We start from the raw sequence: 17,379 nt of genomic DNA on the forward strand, positions 1-17,379 counted from the left end.
AGTTTTTTTTTTTCAAAATCCAATTCTCACAGGGACAGAAAGTGAGGTGAAATCTTCTGAACAGGGGCAAAAATGGCAAAATAAATGTCATAGGGGTGTTAACCCTATGCTATCTAAAGCATGTATGTATGTGTGTGTGTGTGTGTGTATAATCTAAATCTAATCTAATCTAATCTAATCTATCTATCTAAATCTAATCTATCTAAATATAAATCTAATCTAATTTATCTAATCTAATCTAAATCTAAATCTAAATCCATAATAAAAGCCAAAACCCGTATGTGTGTATGTGGCACATGTGTCCGCTCACACAGGCAGCCTCTGGCCTCCACAAACAGGCTACACTCCGCACTGCTCAAAACCCAGCAAGTCACTACTTTGCACTGACACTGAGGTTACAGCGAACACCATCAACATATACCCCAACCCCTGCCAATGTCCTCCCCAAAGACTACAAACCACCACCCAAGGAATACTTTCATTTGGGGACAATTTCATCCTACATTTTGCTATTTTTTCCACCACAGGCAGGCATTCCAGGGTTCTCCATTGTTGTGGAATTTCCATGACCCCGCCTACTGCCCTTCCCTTTCAAATCTGTCTGCAAAACAAACAACAGAATTGAGCTGCAACTAAACTTACTGCAGGAGTTTGGGAGATTTAAGTTGTAGTTTAGCCTGCATCAAGTCAGACCATTGTGACTCCTACTGGAGAATTTTTAGGAGTTATAGTTCACCTACACCCAGAACGCTAGAAACCCAAATAATGATGGGTTTGGACCACATTTCCCATCCATACCTGATATGACCAGATTTGACTACTGGTGGGTTTCAAGGGGAATTGACCTGGACATTTAGGAGTAGTAGGTACTGGGATTTATAGGTTACCTCCAATGAATAAGTACTTCAAACCCCACCGATGATGGACCAGGACCAAACTTTCCACACAGAGCCCCCATAACCAATACAACCTATTGGACAAGTTGGGGGGAAAGAAAGTTATAGTTCACCTGCATCCAGAGAAACAGTGACCCCCACAGACAATGGACCACAACCACACTTCGCACAGAGAACCCTCATGACCAACTGAACATACTGCAGGTGTTAGTGAGAAGCCAGGCAATGACCACCCAGTGACATATCTGGACCACACTTGGTACACAGATCCAAAATGCTTAACTTTTCATACTGGCAGGGTTTCGGGAGGATTGAGCCACGCTTCTACAAATTGTAGTTCACCCACTCGAAACACAATACATAACATTGAAAGACAAATAAGGCCATTCTCAAATGACCCGGGCACCACCGGGTCCCCAAGCTAGTATATATATAAAAGCTGGATTACACTTAAAAAATGTACCTGTTCCGACATACAAATTCAACTTCAGAAAAAAATCTACAGAACCTATCTTGTTTGTAACTTGGGGATTGCCTCTATATGACTGTATGATAAGGTCCACAGCCTCCAACTGTTATTTTGGCCACGGATGGTATAGCAGCTGCCTTGCTATTCCTAATTAAAAATGTAAATGTTTCTTGTTATATTATTTACACAAAGTGAACTGTTGTGATGGATGCAACAGGAAGTATGAGGTACTTGGAAACCTGATCATGGAGGGACCAAGTTACTTGTAATTCCTTCTTTTTGAAATCATTACATCACAACTAAGTTGCCATGTAACAAAAGATCACTGTGACTTGTTTTAGTTACATAAGCATGACTTCCCTGCTATATAGAACAGTGGCTTAAAGACTGAAAAAAGAGAAACATTTACAATTGTAATTAGAAGAATAACTTACTGCTATTTGATTGGAGGGGGTTAGAACTATCATCATAATTAGGGACATGAGACACAAGAATAGTCAAAACACAGCAATTCAAATTAATGTCCTTCTTTTAAAAACAAAAAATAAAACTAGCCAAAATCTTTAAACTATACAAAATGCCATTAGGCCATTTTGCAATGCAGAATTTGACCATCAGAGTTTTGAAGTAGGACAAGGAAATCTGGATTTTAATTCATAAACTATTTACTGCCCTAACCCTCAGCACCTTACCCTATTCCTGAGTCTCATTGCCTTGTGTTTTTGTACATGCCTGCCTTTCCTGTAATTTCTTAATAGCCCCACCATTTAGTCCTGATGCTCTCTGATGTATTTTATGAATGTTATTTTACTGTTATTGTTTTAATTATATATGCTGCTGTTTTATTGTTTTATCTGTTGATTGGGCTTGGTCCCCATGTGAATGGCTCCGAGTACCCTCGGAGAGATGGAAGCGGGGTTATAAATGAATAAACAAATAAATTATTATTATTATTATTATTATTATTATTATTATTATTATTATTATTATTATTTAGATCTGAAACTCACAGCCTTCAGCCGATTCCTTATGCATTCAATCCTATTTCTTGGGATAAAAGACGTGTGGCAGGGAGAGAGTCAATGTGCCTTTGTGGGAAGCTTGGATAAAAATAAAGCTAAAATATATTTATAAATAGAACTTAAATCAGAGTAATAATCAGGAAGTAAACAGATTTTTAATATACTTTTGATTTAAATGTCAAAACTATAATAACAAATTAACTGGGACTGGGAAAGGAAGAAGACAGAATCTAGTTTTGACAGGTGGCATAATGTTGCAAATAACCTTCGTCAGAAAAACAAACAAAAAATCAACGATAGAGGCAGCTTATCATTTTCAATGATTTTCTCAACAAGCTAGATTGGATTTAACAAAACTGCATCTGATTTTTTGCAGCTGCCAAGGCAGAGCCACTTTGAACATTATCAAGTTCCGTTTGCTTTAATAAAAGCTGAGGGCTATTATTTATTTGAGGAATTCATCTAAGATCAATTATTTCCACAGAGAGAGAGAAGAACTAGGACATACTGTGGCTAATGATCCTTGAAAGCATAAAAACAGACTGTCTCATTTTGTCTATTGGGGCCAGGGCACTGTTTCGTCATGTCACTGAAGAAATAGAAACCTCAATGTGAGGAATTTGCTCTTGGATTGGGGAATATTGGAAGCAAGGAAGCAAGGCTGCTAGTTTCCCCCTTCCAGTCTGGCTGATTCATAACCTGGGATCCCATGGTTCCTTGCAAACCATCTAGCCCAGGCTACTGCAGTGTTTTACACCTACTTGCAGAATGGTTTCCCTTATCAGAAGTCACACAGAATGGACAAATGTAGCATCACAGCACGCAAACACAGTTTCCGCTTGGCAAAGGATTGCATGGTATAGAAAGGACTGGTGGGAGGTGGGAGAGACATGAGACATAAGAACAGTCAAAACACAGCTATTCACAGTTAATGAATTTTTGAATGGTACATTTGATTGCCAAAGATAGGACATCTGTCTTCCGTGGCCCGAAGACAAATTCGGAAAAGCTCTATCTGTCTATAATGTGGGCATAATACTGGGAGAGACAAGTTGAATTGTCACTGCAAAAAAGACATAGAAACCTGTGGCCTTACATTTTGGACTAACTACAACAACCCTCATCAACATTGGGGTTCATGGAACTTGGAGCCCAATAAGATTTGGCATTCCATTGATTCTCCATTCTTGTTTTAATATCAGGCCAAATGTACACTCTAGCAGAATTTTAATACAGTAGAGTCTCACTTATCCAAGCCTCTGGATAATCCAAGCCATTTTTGTAGTCAATGTTTTCAATATATTGTGATATTTTGGTGCTAAATTCGGAAATACAGTAATTACAACATAACATTACTGCGCATTGAGCTACTTTTTCTGTCAAATTTGTTGTATAACATGAAGTTTTGGCGCTTAATTTGTAAAATTATAACCTAATGTGATGTTTAATAGGCTTTTCCTTAATCCCTCCTTATTATCCAAGATATTCGCTTATCCAAGCTTCTGCCGGCCCGTTTAGCTTGGATAAGTGAGAGTCTACTGTACCATGATTTTACTAATTTTTTGGGGGGGTCTTTCGAATAGAACTCCAATATCTGTGGATGTAACATACTCTACTTATTCCATTCTCATCTACCATTGAATATGCTTATGAATCACTCAATTGAGTTACAAAAAAAAATCTCATAATATTTTAAGTACATTTACAATTTTGTATTGGGCTGCAACCCTTGTCCAACCCATGGACCAAGGGTTGGACAAGCCTGGTTTCAAAACTGTTCTCAGCAAAAGGTACTGGGATCTAACTTTTCCTGATATTCAGGTGGAATCTCCTTTCCTGTAGTTTGAACCCATTGTTCCGCTTCCTAGTCTCCAGGGCAGCAGAAAACAAGCCTTCTCCTTCCTCCCTCTGACTTCCCCTCACATCTTTATACATGGCCCTCATCATGTCTCCTCTCAGTCTTCTCTTCTGCAAGTTAAACATGCCCAGCTCTTTAAGCCGCTCCTCACAGGGCTTGTTCTCCAAACCCTTGATCATTTTAGTCACCCTCCTCTCGACACATTCAGTGAAGTTGATGGCAGAGGATCATTGCTTCAATACTGGTGGTCTTTGCTTCTTCCAGAATGTTGAAGTTTGTTTGCTTGTCTTTCCAAGAGACTTGCAGGATTTTCCAAAGGCAACGCTGATGGAATCTTTCCAGAGGTCAAGAGTGGCATTTGTAGATGGTCTATGTTTCACAGGCATATAGCAGCACTGGAAGAACAATAGCTTTTAATAATGTGATGATGATTGCTACTGTCTTTTATGGATTTGTTTTAATTCCATGGATAGCTTATTTTCATTTTGGCAACAACTTCTTGAATGTTTTCATTATATATATGCAAATATTTTTTCTCTATTTGTTTTAATTGTTCTGAGCTGCCTAGAGTCCATCTTGGGGCAAAAGACAGGGTATAGGTGACTAAATTGTTACTGTCATAATCTCTGATCTCCACACTTTTCCTTTTCTTACCTCCCATTTTGACTGGGTCTTTCTCAGCACATATCTTTGAACATGCATAACTACATCATACTAGTGCAGCAGTGAGGTGGGATGGAAACAGATTTGCTGTCCTTTGTCATTTAAAAAAAATACTGGTTGAGCATTGACCAGGAGAGAACACAGTCTCAGTCTCTTTCCATTTAATCTGTAAAATCTCTATGGGTACACAAAATATTTTCTTTGGAGGAAGGAGAGTATGTCCCTAATAACAAATGGCATCCCAGGAAGTAGTCAACAGGTACTTTTGAGAAGTAAATATACAGTTGTAATGGATACACCAGGATACCCCAAGGCAATTTGCTGCCTGAGTGAAAAGACACAATGGTGCCCACATTCCCATGCCCTTCAGTTGTCCCAGTTTGGCAGGAACAGTCCCAATTAACACTCTCCCATCCCAAATTTTCAGCTGCTTTTAAAATTGCCTCTTTTTATTAACTTTCTCCCCTTGTTCTTCAACTGCTGCAAACCGAGGTTAAAGTGCAGATAGTTTGCACTGAGTTCTCTCAGGAGATGAGAGGAGGAGTGAAATATTGCCCTTCTTGGTCAGCTCAGACAAACTGCTGCAGCCTCTTCTACCTTCTGTGTTACTCCTCATCATTAACTTGTGCCATCTTGACCACACTCTCATGTAGATTGGCCACACATCTCCCAGTTTTCATCTATGAAGTAGAATCACAGAGTTGGAAGACACCACAGGGACCCTCCAGTCTCCCTGCCATGCAGGAACACATAATCAAAGCATTGTTGACAGATGCTCATCCAATCTCAGCTTTAAAACCTCCAGAGAAGGAAATTCTCCCACACTCCAAGGTAGCATATCCCATTGCTGAACAGCTCTTAGCATAAGGAAGTTCTTCCTAATGTTTAGGTGGAGTCTCTTTTCCTGCAATTTGAATCCATTGTTCCGTGTCCTAGTCTCTAGAGCAGCAGAAAACAAGCTCCCCCCCCCCCACTCCTCAAAGTGACATTTTCAGAAGTTTTGGAGGATATGCATCCTGCGACATATATAGATGTCTACTGGCTTTGCACCTGAAATTGACTTCAACACTAGTAGTGGGAAAGCATCCGACACCACTTCTGGGGACAACATCAAGCTGAAGGCCACATTGCATTCACAATTCTATTATCTGCTTTATTTCTGCTCCCTGCTTCACTCTGTCAAATGGTAGGCCTGATCCTAGAAAAACTATCAACAGAGCCAAAGTGCATTTTTCCCAGATACGCAACATTATGCTTTCAGTACAGGTACGATACAAGTTCTTTCAAACAATAGGGTAACCTTGAGGAAAACAAGCATACTTGGGGCAACAACAGATATGGGGGTAAAAAACTGTCAGCAATCCCTTCACCGAAGGAAATCTGTCTGTCACACAATATGCAGACAGAATTCCATGTGCAACTAAGAGATTTATTTTGTTGTGAAAACAGAAAGAAGAAGAGGTGCAGTCTACAGGTTCCAATGAAGAGGTCCAACAGGTTGCTTGCTCTTTCCTATCCTACCTTTGCCCAGTATGCAATTGTCTCATTAATTACTACTCTCCGCAGACTACAGTATTTGCTTACAGGGGAGGGTGTCCCTTGGCAGCCAAGTTTCTAACAGGTGCTTTTGCAAATAACCCATGGGCTTCCTGGATTAGCCAGTTGCACATTGCCTCTCCGCCTGGCAACAGGCACAGAAAGGGGAGCTGCTAGGGGAAAAATCCCACAAGTCTACTGGGAAAGAAAGTGAGAGCTAAGAAAAGAGGACCTTGAAATCCCTTGGTTTACTCCTGAAGCCAGCATTGGATCGTCTGCCTTCCTTCCATCAGGAAAGACAGCAGAACTGGAGAAGTGAAAGAGGATACATAGCCGGAACTTCTAAGCGAGGAGGGAGGTGTGTGGAAACAAACAAAGTAAGAATGGGAAATGCACACGGAGGAAACAGAAGCAGCAAGGGGTCTTAGAGTCTGTAGGATAAACTGTGCTAGCTCATGGTTACAGTGGGAGGGTAACAGACCCCATCAAAACAGCTTGGGGTCTGCTGTCTTCATGATGGGAAAAAAGCTTCCAAAAATGGGGTGATCAGTATGATCAGAATGGGTGGAGTAGATAGCCTGGGTTCTTTGAAATGGGAGATTAGCTAGCTATAGACCTAAAGAGTAGAATAAAGATAAGATGAATGCACACCAAGGAAGTAGAAGTGGTATGTACAAGAAAGAGAAGACTTGTTAATACAGTATATGTCTAAAAGAGAAAACCTGTGACAATGATCTGAATAACCATGAAAGACACTGTGGTGACTGCTACTTTTATTCGAGCACCCTAAGGGATCAGTAGAATCCCCCCTTTAATAAAAAGTAAGAAAATAATTGGAAATAATTTCTGTTTGTGCCTCCAATAGACAGATAGAAATTCAAGGAAGAAGTAGGCAGTTTCCTTCAGGGTAATATGTAAGGTTGCCAGAGTGAAAACTGGAAAGGTGTTCTATATCTGCAATGGTTGTTCAGAAAAATCAATTTCAGCAGATTCTGCTCATCATGTAATAGAGTAACCAGCAACACCTGTGAAATGTAAATTTCTGGATAACCATTAAAGATACAGTTTTTGGTTTAAGAGCTCTAGATCAGTGGTTCTCAACCTGTGGGACCCCAGATGTTTTGGCCTTCAACTCCCAGAAATCCTAACAGATGGTAAACTGGCTGGGATTTCTGGGAGTTGTAGGGCAAAACACCTGGGGACCCACAGGTTGAGAACCACTGTTCTAGATGAACCTTCTCCACAGTCTTGCCTGAATGGGGCTGAAAGAGGGTGGTGGAGACGACAGGAATGGAATCAATGAGGTGAAAATGTTAGATAGCAAGTGATGAGTCTGACTGAAGCTTCACAGACAGAAATGGGTTCACACATGAAAATTTGGGTGCCACTGCCTCATGCCCTCCAACTTTCCTAATTTGGCAGAGACTCTTGGGATTAATCCTCTGAAATCCCACTTCTTTTCAACTTTTTTTTTAATCTACTTCTTTCTCCTTTCCCCTTTTCCCCCTTTGTTCCCAGCATACTTCAATTATTGTAAACTGAGTTCAAAGTATAAAAGTAGATTGCAGTTAACTACTTTAGGAATCTTTACTACACTCTGATGTCACATGTGTCTGGGTTTCCGGAAAATATCTTTATATGCTCTCTATATCTCATTTATTCATTTGCTTAATGTATGTAAAGAAAGGACTTTGCAGTTTTTGGAATTACTGTACTCCAGAGCCCCAATCTAGCCTTGATCCTGAAAAAGTGTGGTTAGAAGAAGAATGGGATTACTTTTAAAATAAGGGTTGGTAAAATTAGAAAGAGTTGATATATTTCTGAAACCTTTACAATAGCTCAGCAAATATCGGCCCTTCCACATAGCCATATAACCCAGAATATCAAGGCAGATAATCCACAATATCAGCTTTGAACTGAATTATCTGAGTCCACACTGCCATATAATACAGTTCAATGTGGATTTCATACAGCTGTGGGGAAGGGGCATATATTTCACTCTCTTTTTTTGGCTTCTTAAACAAGGAAAATGGAGGTGAGACAAGGGAGCCTATTCACACTACACAATTAAGGTATTATTAATCCACTTTGTGCTAAAATCCCATCCTACAGAATCCTGAGATATGTAGTTTGGTGAGGTACTATGGTTCTATGAAACGGAATTCTAAACATCCCTTCCTACTCTGCAAATTCCAGGGTTCCATGGGATGTTGCCATGGCAGTTGGAATGGAATGCAGCACTATAATTATTATTGTGTGGTGTGAATGGGCCCTAGGAGTGGGTGTTTATATGGAAAAGCTAAGGCTAAGAGCTTAAAAATATATCCCAGTGAACATGTGCTAAAAATGCCCTTTACCTTTCTTTAATAATATGTGTACATCTTCCCCGACACAACACTATGTAAACATCTACTTTTTTTAAAACCCACCGGTCAGGCCATCCCATCCCTTGATTGTTCCAATGCTGGTTTAAAATGAAAATCTATCTTGGTTTCAAATCCCTGATTAATAGTGAAATGTAACAGTTGTGATTACTGAATGTTACATGGTTCTTTTGCACATTTAGACTCTCCACAACCCTTTTATAAGACATACTGTTAATTCAGTGGTTCTCAATCTTCATAATGCCATGACTCCTTAATACAGTTCATGTTGTGGTGACGCCCAACCATAAAATTATTTTCATTGTTACTTCAGAACTGTAATTTTGCTACGGTTAGGAATTGTAATGTAAATATCTGATATGCAGGATGTATTTTCATTCACTGGACCAAATTTGGGACAAATACCCGATATGTCCAAATTTGAATACTGGTGGGGTTGGGGGGAGGGATCATTTTGTCATTTGGGAGTTGTAGTTGCTGAGATTTATAGTTAACCTAAAATCAAAGAGCATTCTGAACTCCACCAATGATGTAATCGAACTGAACTTGGCACACAGAACTCCCTTGACCAACAGAAAATACTGGAAGGGTTTGGTGGGCACTGACCTTGAGTTTTGGAGAGTACTGTGTACCCAAACAATAATGGATGTGGACCAAACTTGGCATGAATAATCAATTTGCCCGAATTTGAACACTGGTGGAGTTTGGGGAAATAGACCTTGACATTTGGGAATTGTAGGTAAAGGTAAAGGTTTCCCCTGACATTAAGTCCAGTCGTGTCCAACTCTGGGGGTTTGTGCTCATCTCCATTTCTAAGCCAAAGAGCCGGCATTGTCCATAGACACCTCCAAGGTCATGTGGCCGGCATGACTGCATGGAGCGCCGTTACCTTCCTGCCAGAGCAGTACCTATTGATCTACTCACATTTGCATGTTTTCAAACTGCTAGGTTGGCAGGAGCTAGGGCTAACAGCGGGTGCTCATTCTGCTCTCAGAATTTGAACCTGGGGCCTTTTGGTCCGCAAGTTCAGCAGCTCAGCGCTTTAACACACCTACAATCAAAGAGCCCTCAAGCCCCACCAATGATAGAATTGGGCCAAACTTCCCACACAGCACCCCCATGACCAACAGAAAATACTGGAGGAATTTAGGAAAAATTAACAGTGATTTTGGGGAGATGTAGTTCACCTACCTCTGGAGAGCTCAGAAGCTGGCCAATCCCAGCAGGAGGAGGGCTTTTGGTGGGAGGATTCACCATCTCTTTCCAAAAAGGAAGAGAAGGACAGGCGGAGAGATCTTCAGCCTTCCCTGCCAAAGGGGTTGCTAAGACCATCAGAAATACGTGTTTTCTGATGGTTTTTGGCAACCCCTCTGACACCCCCCAGGGTTCCCGACCCCCAGGTTGAGAAACGTTGTGTTCATTCAAGACTGAGGGGGAAGTGGGAAGCTATGCATGAATAAAGAAAGGTCTGGGCAAAAAGGGGGGAATAGAAGGATAATGAGTTAATTTTTAATTATCTTAAGCCCACCAGTCAGTGCCCCACAGATGATAGATTCTGTGCATTTCACACATCAGAGACTCATCCTAGTTTTGCTTTAAACTTTTGTTGCGATTGAGTGCTCTGTACTCAAAAGCCAGCACAGTATTTTGCGAGCTCTCAGTTGTCCTAATTTGAGACTCTTTATCAGAATAATAGCGTAATAATAATTAACTAATAAAACTCATTATCTTCCTATAGGACTATCCTCCTTGTTTGCCCAGTCCTTTACTTTTCATGTCCTGCCAACCCAAGAGAGTCCCTGCTTCTCAAAGCCCTTCTCCCTCCTGATTTTTGTTCAGCCTTCTAGCCGGCAACCATAAAGGTGGAGTAGTAAACAAAGAAGCTGGGTGTGTCATCTTATCAGCAGTTTCCTGGGAAGGCAGCTAGTCTACCTGGCATGCTGGGGTTGGAGAACTGAACAGGAGTGGCTGTTTCTCAAGGAAGTAGCAAAGTTTAGCAGTCCCTATCACAATCTTGTAAAATCCTATTTTCTTAACTCTTATAGAGAAGTACTCCCATGAAAGGGAGGAATTAATCATTTTCAACCATTTCTCTTTTCCTGTGCACTTTAGGAGCTGTGATAAGAAACAAATGCTTCTGCAGCCAAGGGGTGCATTTCTAGTTGTGCAAGCTGGTCCTTTCTATACTGATGCCTCCTTGCTGAAATTATCATTCCTCAAAGAAGCTTCTCCTCCCAATTGATCTGGCAGGGGTTAGAGGAAGAGATCATCGAAGCGTGGATGTGTTCATTTCTGAAGTCAGCTCATGTTCGAACTACAAGGCTGATGGATATGGAAAAAGAGAGAGATTTCTACCACATGTTTAAAGCTGACTAAGAAGAGTGGACAATCTTAAAATGCTACTTGGATAAAAGTGGAAAAGATTCTAGAAGGCAGATTTCTCATCAGAAAGAAAGCTCTACAGATTTTCATAGGCTAAGAAAAAAAAAGGCTCTGCTGTCATTGGCTGGGAATTACGTGAATTTACAACTGTGCAATGACCTGTTTTCTGTGCTATCAGAAAACTGGCATACTGTTCATTCAGAGAAAGAAACTAAAATAAACTCGGAGCACTTCCCAATTGTTTCTTCACTGAACATATGAAATATTTCACGTCTTAGCTGGTCAAGGCTGCAGATAATTTAGAACTCTTGACCAATGCAGCCAAAGAATACCCCCTTCTCAAAACTAACAACTGGGACCATTGCTTCTATTTCATAAATGTGTACTTGTGATGTTCACATTTTGGAATATGCTCGGCATTCGAAGAACAGAGACTGAGTATCTAGATGAACTACTGGGAAGACCATTTTGGGTTTCTGGATCTATTTGATATTTCTTTATATATATAAACAATTATTGAACACTGGAAATATAGAGGTATAGATGGACTGGCAAAAGACATCAAAGAAGGAACTTCTCATTATATGTCTTTATATGGAAAAATCCAGATAATATTATGTTGCTTCCTTCACTGTTTTATGAAGCCAACACAAGAAATGGGAGGATTTCTGCTTCAGGGTGCTCTCTCCTAATCACCACTCCAGAAAACTGGATTATCTTATTTTCACAGCTGTAGATCTTGTTGTCCACGGAAGTATTGAAAGAGTGCTATTTTCCATCCTTTTGATTTTCTTTAGTCTCTGCCCAATAAGTGCTCAATGAAAGACAAGTTAGGAGCTCTCCTGCTCATCCATCTCATGTGAAACTGGAGTCAATTTAGGTCTAAAAGAAGAAAACCCAAGAGATCTGTGTGATACTCTCACTCAGACTTTGGATTTCAAATGAATGATTCCATTATTATCTCCCATTAGTGTAGATGCAGACAAGCTACAGGTAGAGGAGTTGGCTTTCCAACCTAAGTTTAAAAGGTGCTCTAACAAAGTTAATGGTTTGATTTAAATTAGGGGTTGAGAGGATATTAGAGTGACAGGCAATTAGTCCACCAGCTCTGGAACTGCTGTATTTTTTTAAAGCCTGTATTTATTTGAGGTGTTTGTTTCATAACTTGGGGGCTCTTGCTCCCTCCATATTTTAGGAGTCTGTATGCTAGCAGCAAGTGTTAAGAGACAGGGGTAACATAGCCAGATCCCTTTGGGCATAGACTTCACACATAGGATTAAATGTGATGGATTAAGGGTGACACCGGAGTGTGAAGTATGGAATGACCTATTTAAAAAGCTGAAATTTAGGATCTTAAGGAGGCTGGAGAATACAGGGCTGCCTATAATGATTCCTGCATTCCTGTAAGGATGAACTTCTGAAGTGTTAAGACGACTGCTATATATTGAGACGTCTTGTCAACATTAGGCAATTCAAAAAGAGTGGGGAGGCTGGGTGCTGGGTGCCATCCCTGTGCTCAAGATTACAGTGCTCCATAAGGGGCTCCAATGTGACATAAGACATTTGGGGAAAGGATCTAAAGGGTGCTTGTGTCAATAAGGAGAAGGCTAAACTGTAGCACATCCTTTATGGTATCTTTAAACTGAACCCCTGTGGCTGTTCCCAGGCAAGCATTCTGATCTGCAGCAAATGAAGTGACTACCAGATGTAACTCCGTGCACTGAACAAGTTACTGGGTGATAATTTTGCATTTTCAAAGGAGGCCCTGATAATTCATCCACTTGTTTTTTCCCCCTCTGGCCAGTTGGCATTCCTAATTGCTTCTTGGAATTAAGGTGGTAGTCTGCGAAAAGGATATAGGCTAATTTATGCAAACAGATGCCAGCGGTATTTCCCTTCTCAGGCGTTAAAAGGAAGACTCATGGGATAAATGAAATCTACAGTAATGACAATCTTTATTTTTGAGATGTAAGATCTCAGTAGGGTGCAGGTAACAGGTTCTTTTGGCTTTCCATTTGCTGGAGGAGGATAGAAGGAGTTTTGTTTACAGGGACAATATAAGTTTTCATGCCTTTCCCCCAAAGGCCATGGCTGGGTCACAGGTACGTTGCCTGGAAAGTGAGGCGCCATATCTGAAAATAACAGAATCAAACCCTGAATTTTATTACTGCGAGGGTCAACGGCTGGCCCTTGAAGCCTTGCTCTCTGAAGGGGAGGAGGCCTTTAAGAAGAGCCTCATTCAGGAAAAGTTGCGCCCTTTTCTGTCAGATGCAGAACTCCGGGAGCTGAAAGCAGAAGTGAAAGAAGAAGATTGGCAAACATCTGAACCTGTAGAACTGGGGAAATTGAACCATGATGGTGATGAGTCCAGTTTCACTTACTGGCCAGGACGATCAGATGAGCCCACTCCAGAGCTGGAACTGGGGTGGCCAAGCAACAATGTTTGGAAAGGGATTACAAGAGCAGAGGTTTACACACATCCACCGGGAGAAGGAGCACCGCACATCAAGGAGCTGGTCCGCAGGAGTATCCAACAGGCTGACAAGGTATTATTGAAGGGATTATCTGGGCCATCTTTCTAGCCCTCATGATGGATTTGGAGAAAGGTCTTACATTATTTGGACCAGCTGTGTCCAACCTTTGGCCCACCAGGTGTTTTGGACTTCAACTCCCAGAAGCCTTGGCCTGCTTGTCCAATGGTCAGAAATTCTGGGAGTGAAAGTTCAAAACACCTGGAGGACCAAAGGTTGGACACCACTACATGTAGACTTAATTTAGAAAATTATCTTCTTCAACATGGTTTTATTTATTTCGTGCCAAAATCATTGCATAAATAAGTATAAAACTGGTAAAATATAGGAAACACAAGTGGTTAAAGAATTTTTTTTTTTACCAAAAATGGACAATAGCAACCTCATTGTCCACAGCTTTAAATAATTCTTCCTCTGTGCATGAGGCAGGGCACTGTGGACAAGCATATGTACATATGCAGAGTTGTTTGTTCTGCTCCACAGTTGCACAAGGTTGAGGATTCTTCCAGGTCAGTGGTTCTCAACCTGGGGTCCCCAGATGTTTTTGGCCCACAACTCCCAGAAATCCCAGCCAGTTTAGCTGTTAGAATTTCTGGGAGCTGAAAGCCAAAAACATCTGGGGACCTGAGACTGAGAACCACTGTTCTACGCAGTGGCATCTTGCCAGATTATTTTTTGATCTGCCAACTCCGCTGCTGAGTCTGTACAGGGACTTCTAAGTTGCCCATTCTTGGTTTGTCCCTGGAGGAAGACCCTTTAGGCAGCCATCCATTTGGGATTTCCTGGTTTAGCTGTCCAGAGGGATACTCTTACTGTTGCTGGGGAAACATTAAGAGAAGTAGTGGTTCTCATGAAGCTTTTCCTTGATTTGGGTCTACTGGGAAGAGGCTGATACATTGGACAGGCCAAGTATGCTGAATGTCAACAGCACAACACCTTCCGTCCTTGCATACCCACCTGTCTGGGGTTTATGGTCACTGTAGTCCAACACAGTTAGAGGGAGCCATGCTCATCCCGCTGAATTGTGGCTGTTTTGTTTTGCATAATAGAGGATATCAAACAGTTGAATGATCATAAAAATATAGCTGCCCATATAGACAACCCCTAAGTTATGAATAAGATAGGTTCTGTGGGATTGTTCTGAAGCTGAATTTGTAAGTCCAAACAGATAGCAGTGTAATTGTGATCATTAGATTTTGCAAAAATTGGCTTGTTGTGGAAACAAGGGTTGGTGAGAAAGCTTCAGTGGAGACACCTTTACCTTGTGATAACTCTTTCAGAAACGAATTTCCCTTCCTAGGGGTAGATTTCTCTCACTTCCTGTTGTCTCACCCTGTTCTTAACTATGACTCATTTGTAAGTTAGATGTTTATAACTTGGGAACTGCATGTATAGAAATGATTCCTACTGCATTATAAGAAAACTCTCCTTTTTCAAGGGAAATAGGATACGTCTTGTCAAAACTACTTACAACTTTTGTCTTCCAAATTACTTTGGAAGCCTTGAGCTGAAGGAGAAATGCTGTCTTTCGTAACTTTACTTGATCAAGACATATTGAGTACCTGTTCAACTACAGTAGCTGCCTTTTGTTTTGTGTGTGTGTGTTTCTCATTTGTCAAGTGGAGGAAAGCTGAGAACATTTCTGTCTAGATCAATTACCTAAGAAGGCAGTGGATTGGAGATTTATGATCCTTCCCTAAGTATTGTACTTCCTGAAGTAACATAATGAAATTTAGCATTTAGGACAGGGTGCCGTAGCAAGCATACAGGATGTCATAAACGTGCAGCATTATCAGTACTTTCTCAAATCCAGATTTCAAACTGCTGCTTTGCAGGCAACTCACCCGCCCTCTGCCCAGAGGGAGGGATGCTGAAGGATTTAGTTCTGATGGCATTTCAAAGCAAACCGCCCTGATTTTCTCCTCCCAAATTAATGTGCAGATCAAAAACGATGATCCTTCAGATATAGCACCTCTTCAAATGTTGCAGTACAGTTCTCAGCTCAAAAAGTATCAAAAGGAATATTAAAATACACATTTCTAATCAAATACATTTACAGGTGCCTAATTTCAAAGATAATATTTTGTGCAAAAATACTTCAAAAATACTTATCTTAATATGAATTTTCTTGCTATTTTTAAAATACGTTTTAAAAGATTAATAAAGAAATGGAATAGAGCACATCTAGGGATATACAGATATGAAACTGACTTGGGACTGGAAGCAGACTAATTTCTTCCTTCACTACCACACTCACATCATTTCTGTCACTATTCCTACATCCCAATTTGAGTGCCATTCCTGGCTGTCAGTCAACTAAAGAAATATCATTCAGTCAATCAAACAGAACTTATTTAATCTATCAATGGGTTCAAATTATAGGAAAGGAGATTCCTCCTAAACATTAGGAAGAACTTCTTGACTGTAAGAGCTATTCAACAGCAGAACTCACTGCCTTGGAATGTGATGGAGGCTCCTTCTTTGACTGGCCATCTGTCAGGGGTACTTTGTGCTTTTCCTGCATGGCAGAGCATTGGGCTGTATGGCCCGTGTGGTCTCTTTCAACTCTATATTCGATTATTCTGTCAATTAAATCTATATAGCTTTAAATCTATAATTCAGAATATCAAAGATTTCCTAGATGGTGCATCTATGGCACAGCAGTCACTGTTTTAGAAGAGGTATTCTCTTCTCTGCAAAAGTAAAGGGGAAATGCCATTCTTAAGATAAGGTATATCATATTCTGCTTTGAAGAATGTTCACATTTGATAAATAACTTTCAGACATACAAAATTATTGAAAGGTTGATTTTTGGCTGGAATTCCTCGGTGAATTAGGCTAAAGTCATATTATCTCAGTCTCAGAGGCAGGCATTGGCAAACCCCCTCTAAATAAATCTTGCCAAGAAAACTTAGAGACAGGGCTGACTTAGGATCTCCATAAGTCAGAAACAACTTGAAAACAACACTAGGGATTATATACCATGCTTTCATGAACATTGAACAAGGAGGTGTCTAATACCGCATAATGGCTAATTGCATTAATATATATATAATTAATATATCTGAGTGCTGAGGAAACAGCCACTGATTGTGTTCAGCTGGCACAACTGCCAGGCAGTTACACGATTGTCTTAATGGTAGCTCTCACCTCTTAGACCCTCAAATAATTTAGTTTAATTTCTTACACTCCACCAACAGGATTTCAGCCGTAATTTGGATTTAAAACTTTTTTTGGTTCAACAACATGAGGAATACAACTTCAGCAAAGATATTTGCATAAACCTGATTTGCATATTTTCCCAGGCTGAATTTGGCATGCTTTGTTGTTGATTTAGGGAAATGTAATGTTGTCAATTATTATTCTAAAACTTTTGCTTAGGCACATAGGCAATAAATCAAACTGTGTACTATTTTCCAGGTTATTGCCGTAGTCATGGATGTCTTCTCGGACCCTGACATCCTCTTGGACCTATATGACGCGGCAGTCAGGCGGCGGATCCCTGTCTACATTATTCTCAGCAGAAAGCATCTTCTCTCTTTCCTCATCATGGCTGAAAAAACCTGCCTTAATGTCCGTCACACAGAGGTGATTTGGAGGGGCTTATACTTTTCTTAACAAATCCGTCTCTACACAAG

The 17,379-nt window shown here is 40.5% G+C and overlaps 2 protein-coding genes across 3 annotated transcripts in view; one reads left to right on the forward strand and one right to left on the reverse strand.

Moving 5' to 3' along the window:
- Window positions 1-17,379, reverse strand: part of shisa7 (shisa family member 7) — a 100,946-nt gene that overhangs the window by 59,021 nt on the left and 24,546 nt on the right. The gene's annotated exons all lie outside the window — the stretch shown is intronic.
- The window catches only part of fam83e (family with sequence similarity 83 member E), a 34,207-nt gene continuing 23,224 nt past the window's right edge, over window positions 6,397-17,379 (forward strand). The window contains exons 1-3 of the mRNA XM_008117225.3: window positions 6,397-6,821; window positions 10,941-13,756; window positions 17,162-17,329. Of these exons, the coding sequence (XP_008115432.1) occupies window positions 13,298-13,756; window positions 17,162-17,329 (627 nt within the window). The 5' untranslated portion in view covers window positions 6,397-6,821; window positions 10,941-13,297. The remainder of the gene's footprint in view (window positions 6,822-10,940; window positions 13,757-17,161; window positions 17,330-17,379) is intronic.

The sequence above is a fragment of the Anolis carolinensis genome, chromosome 6 (assembly GCF_035594765.1).
Source record: "Anolis carolinensis isolate JA03-04 chromosome 6, rAnoCar3.1.pri, whole genome shotgun sequence".
Lineage (NCBI taxonomy): Eukaryota > Metazoa > Chordata > Lepidosauria > Squamata > Dactyloidae > Anolis > Anolis carolinensis.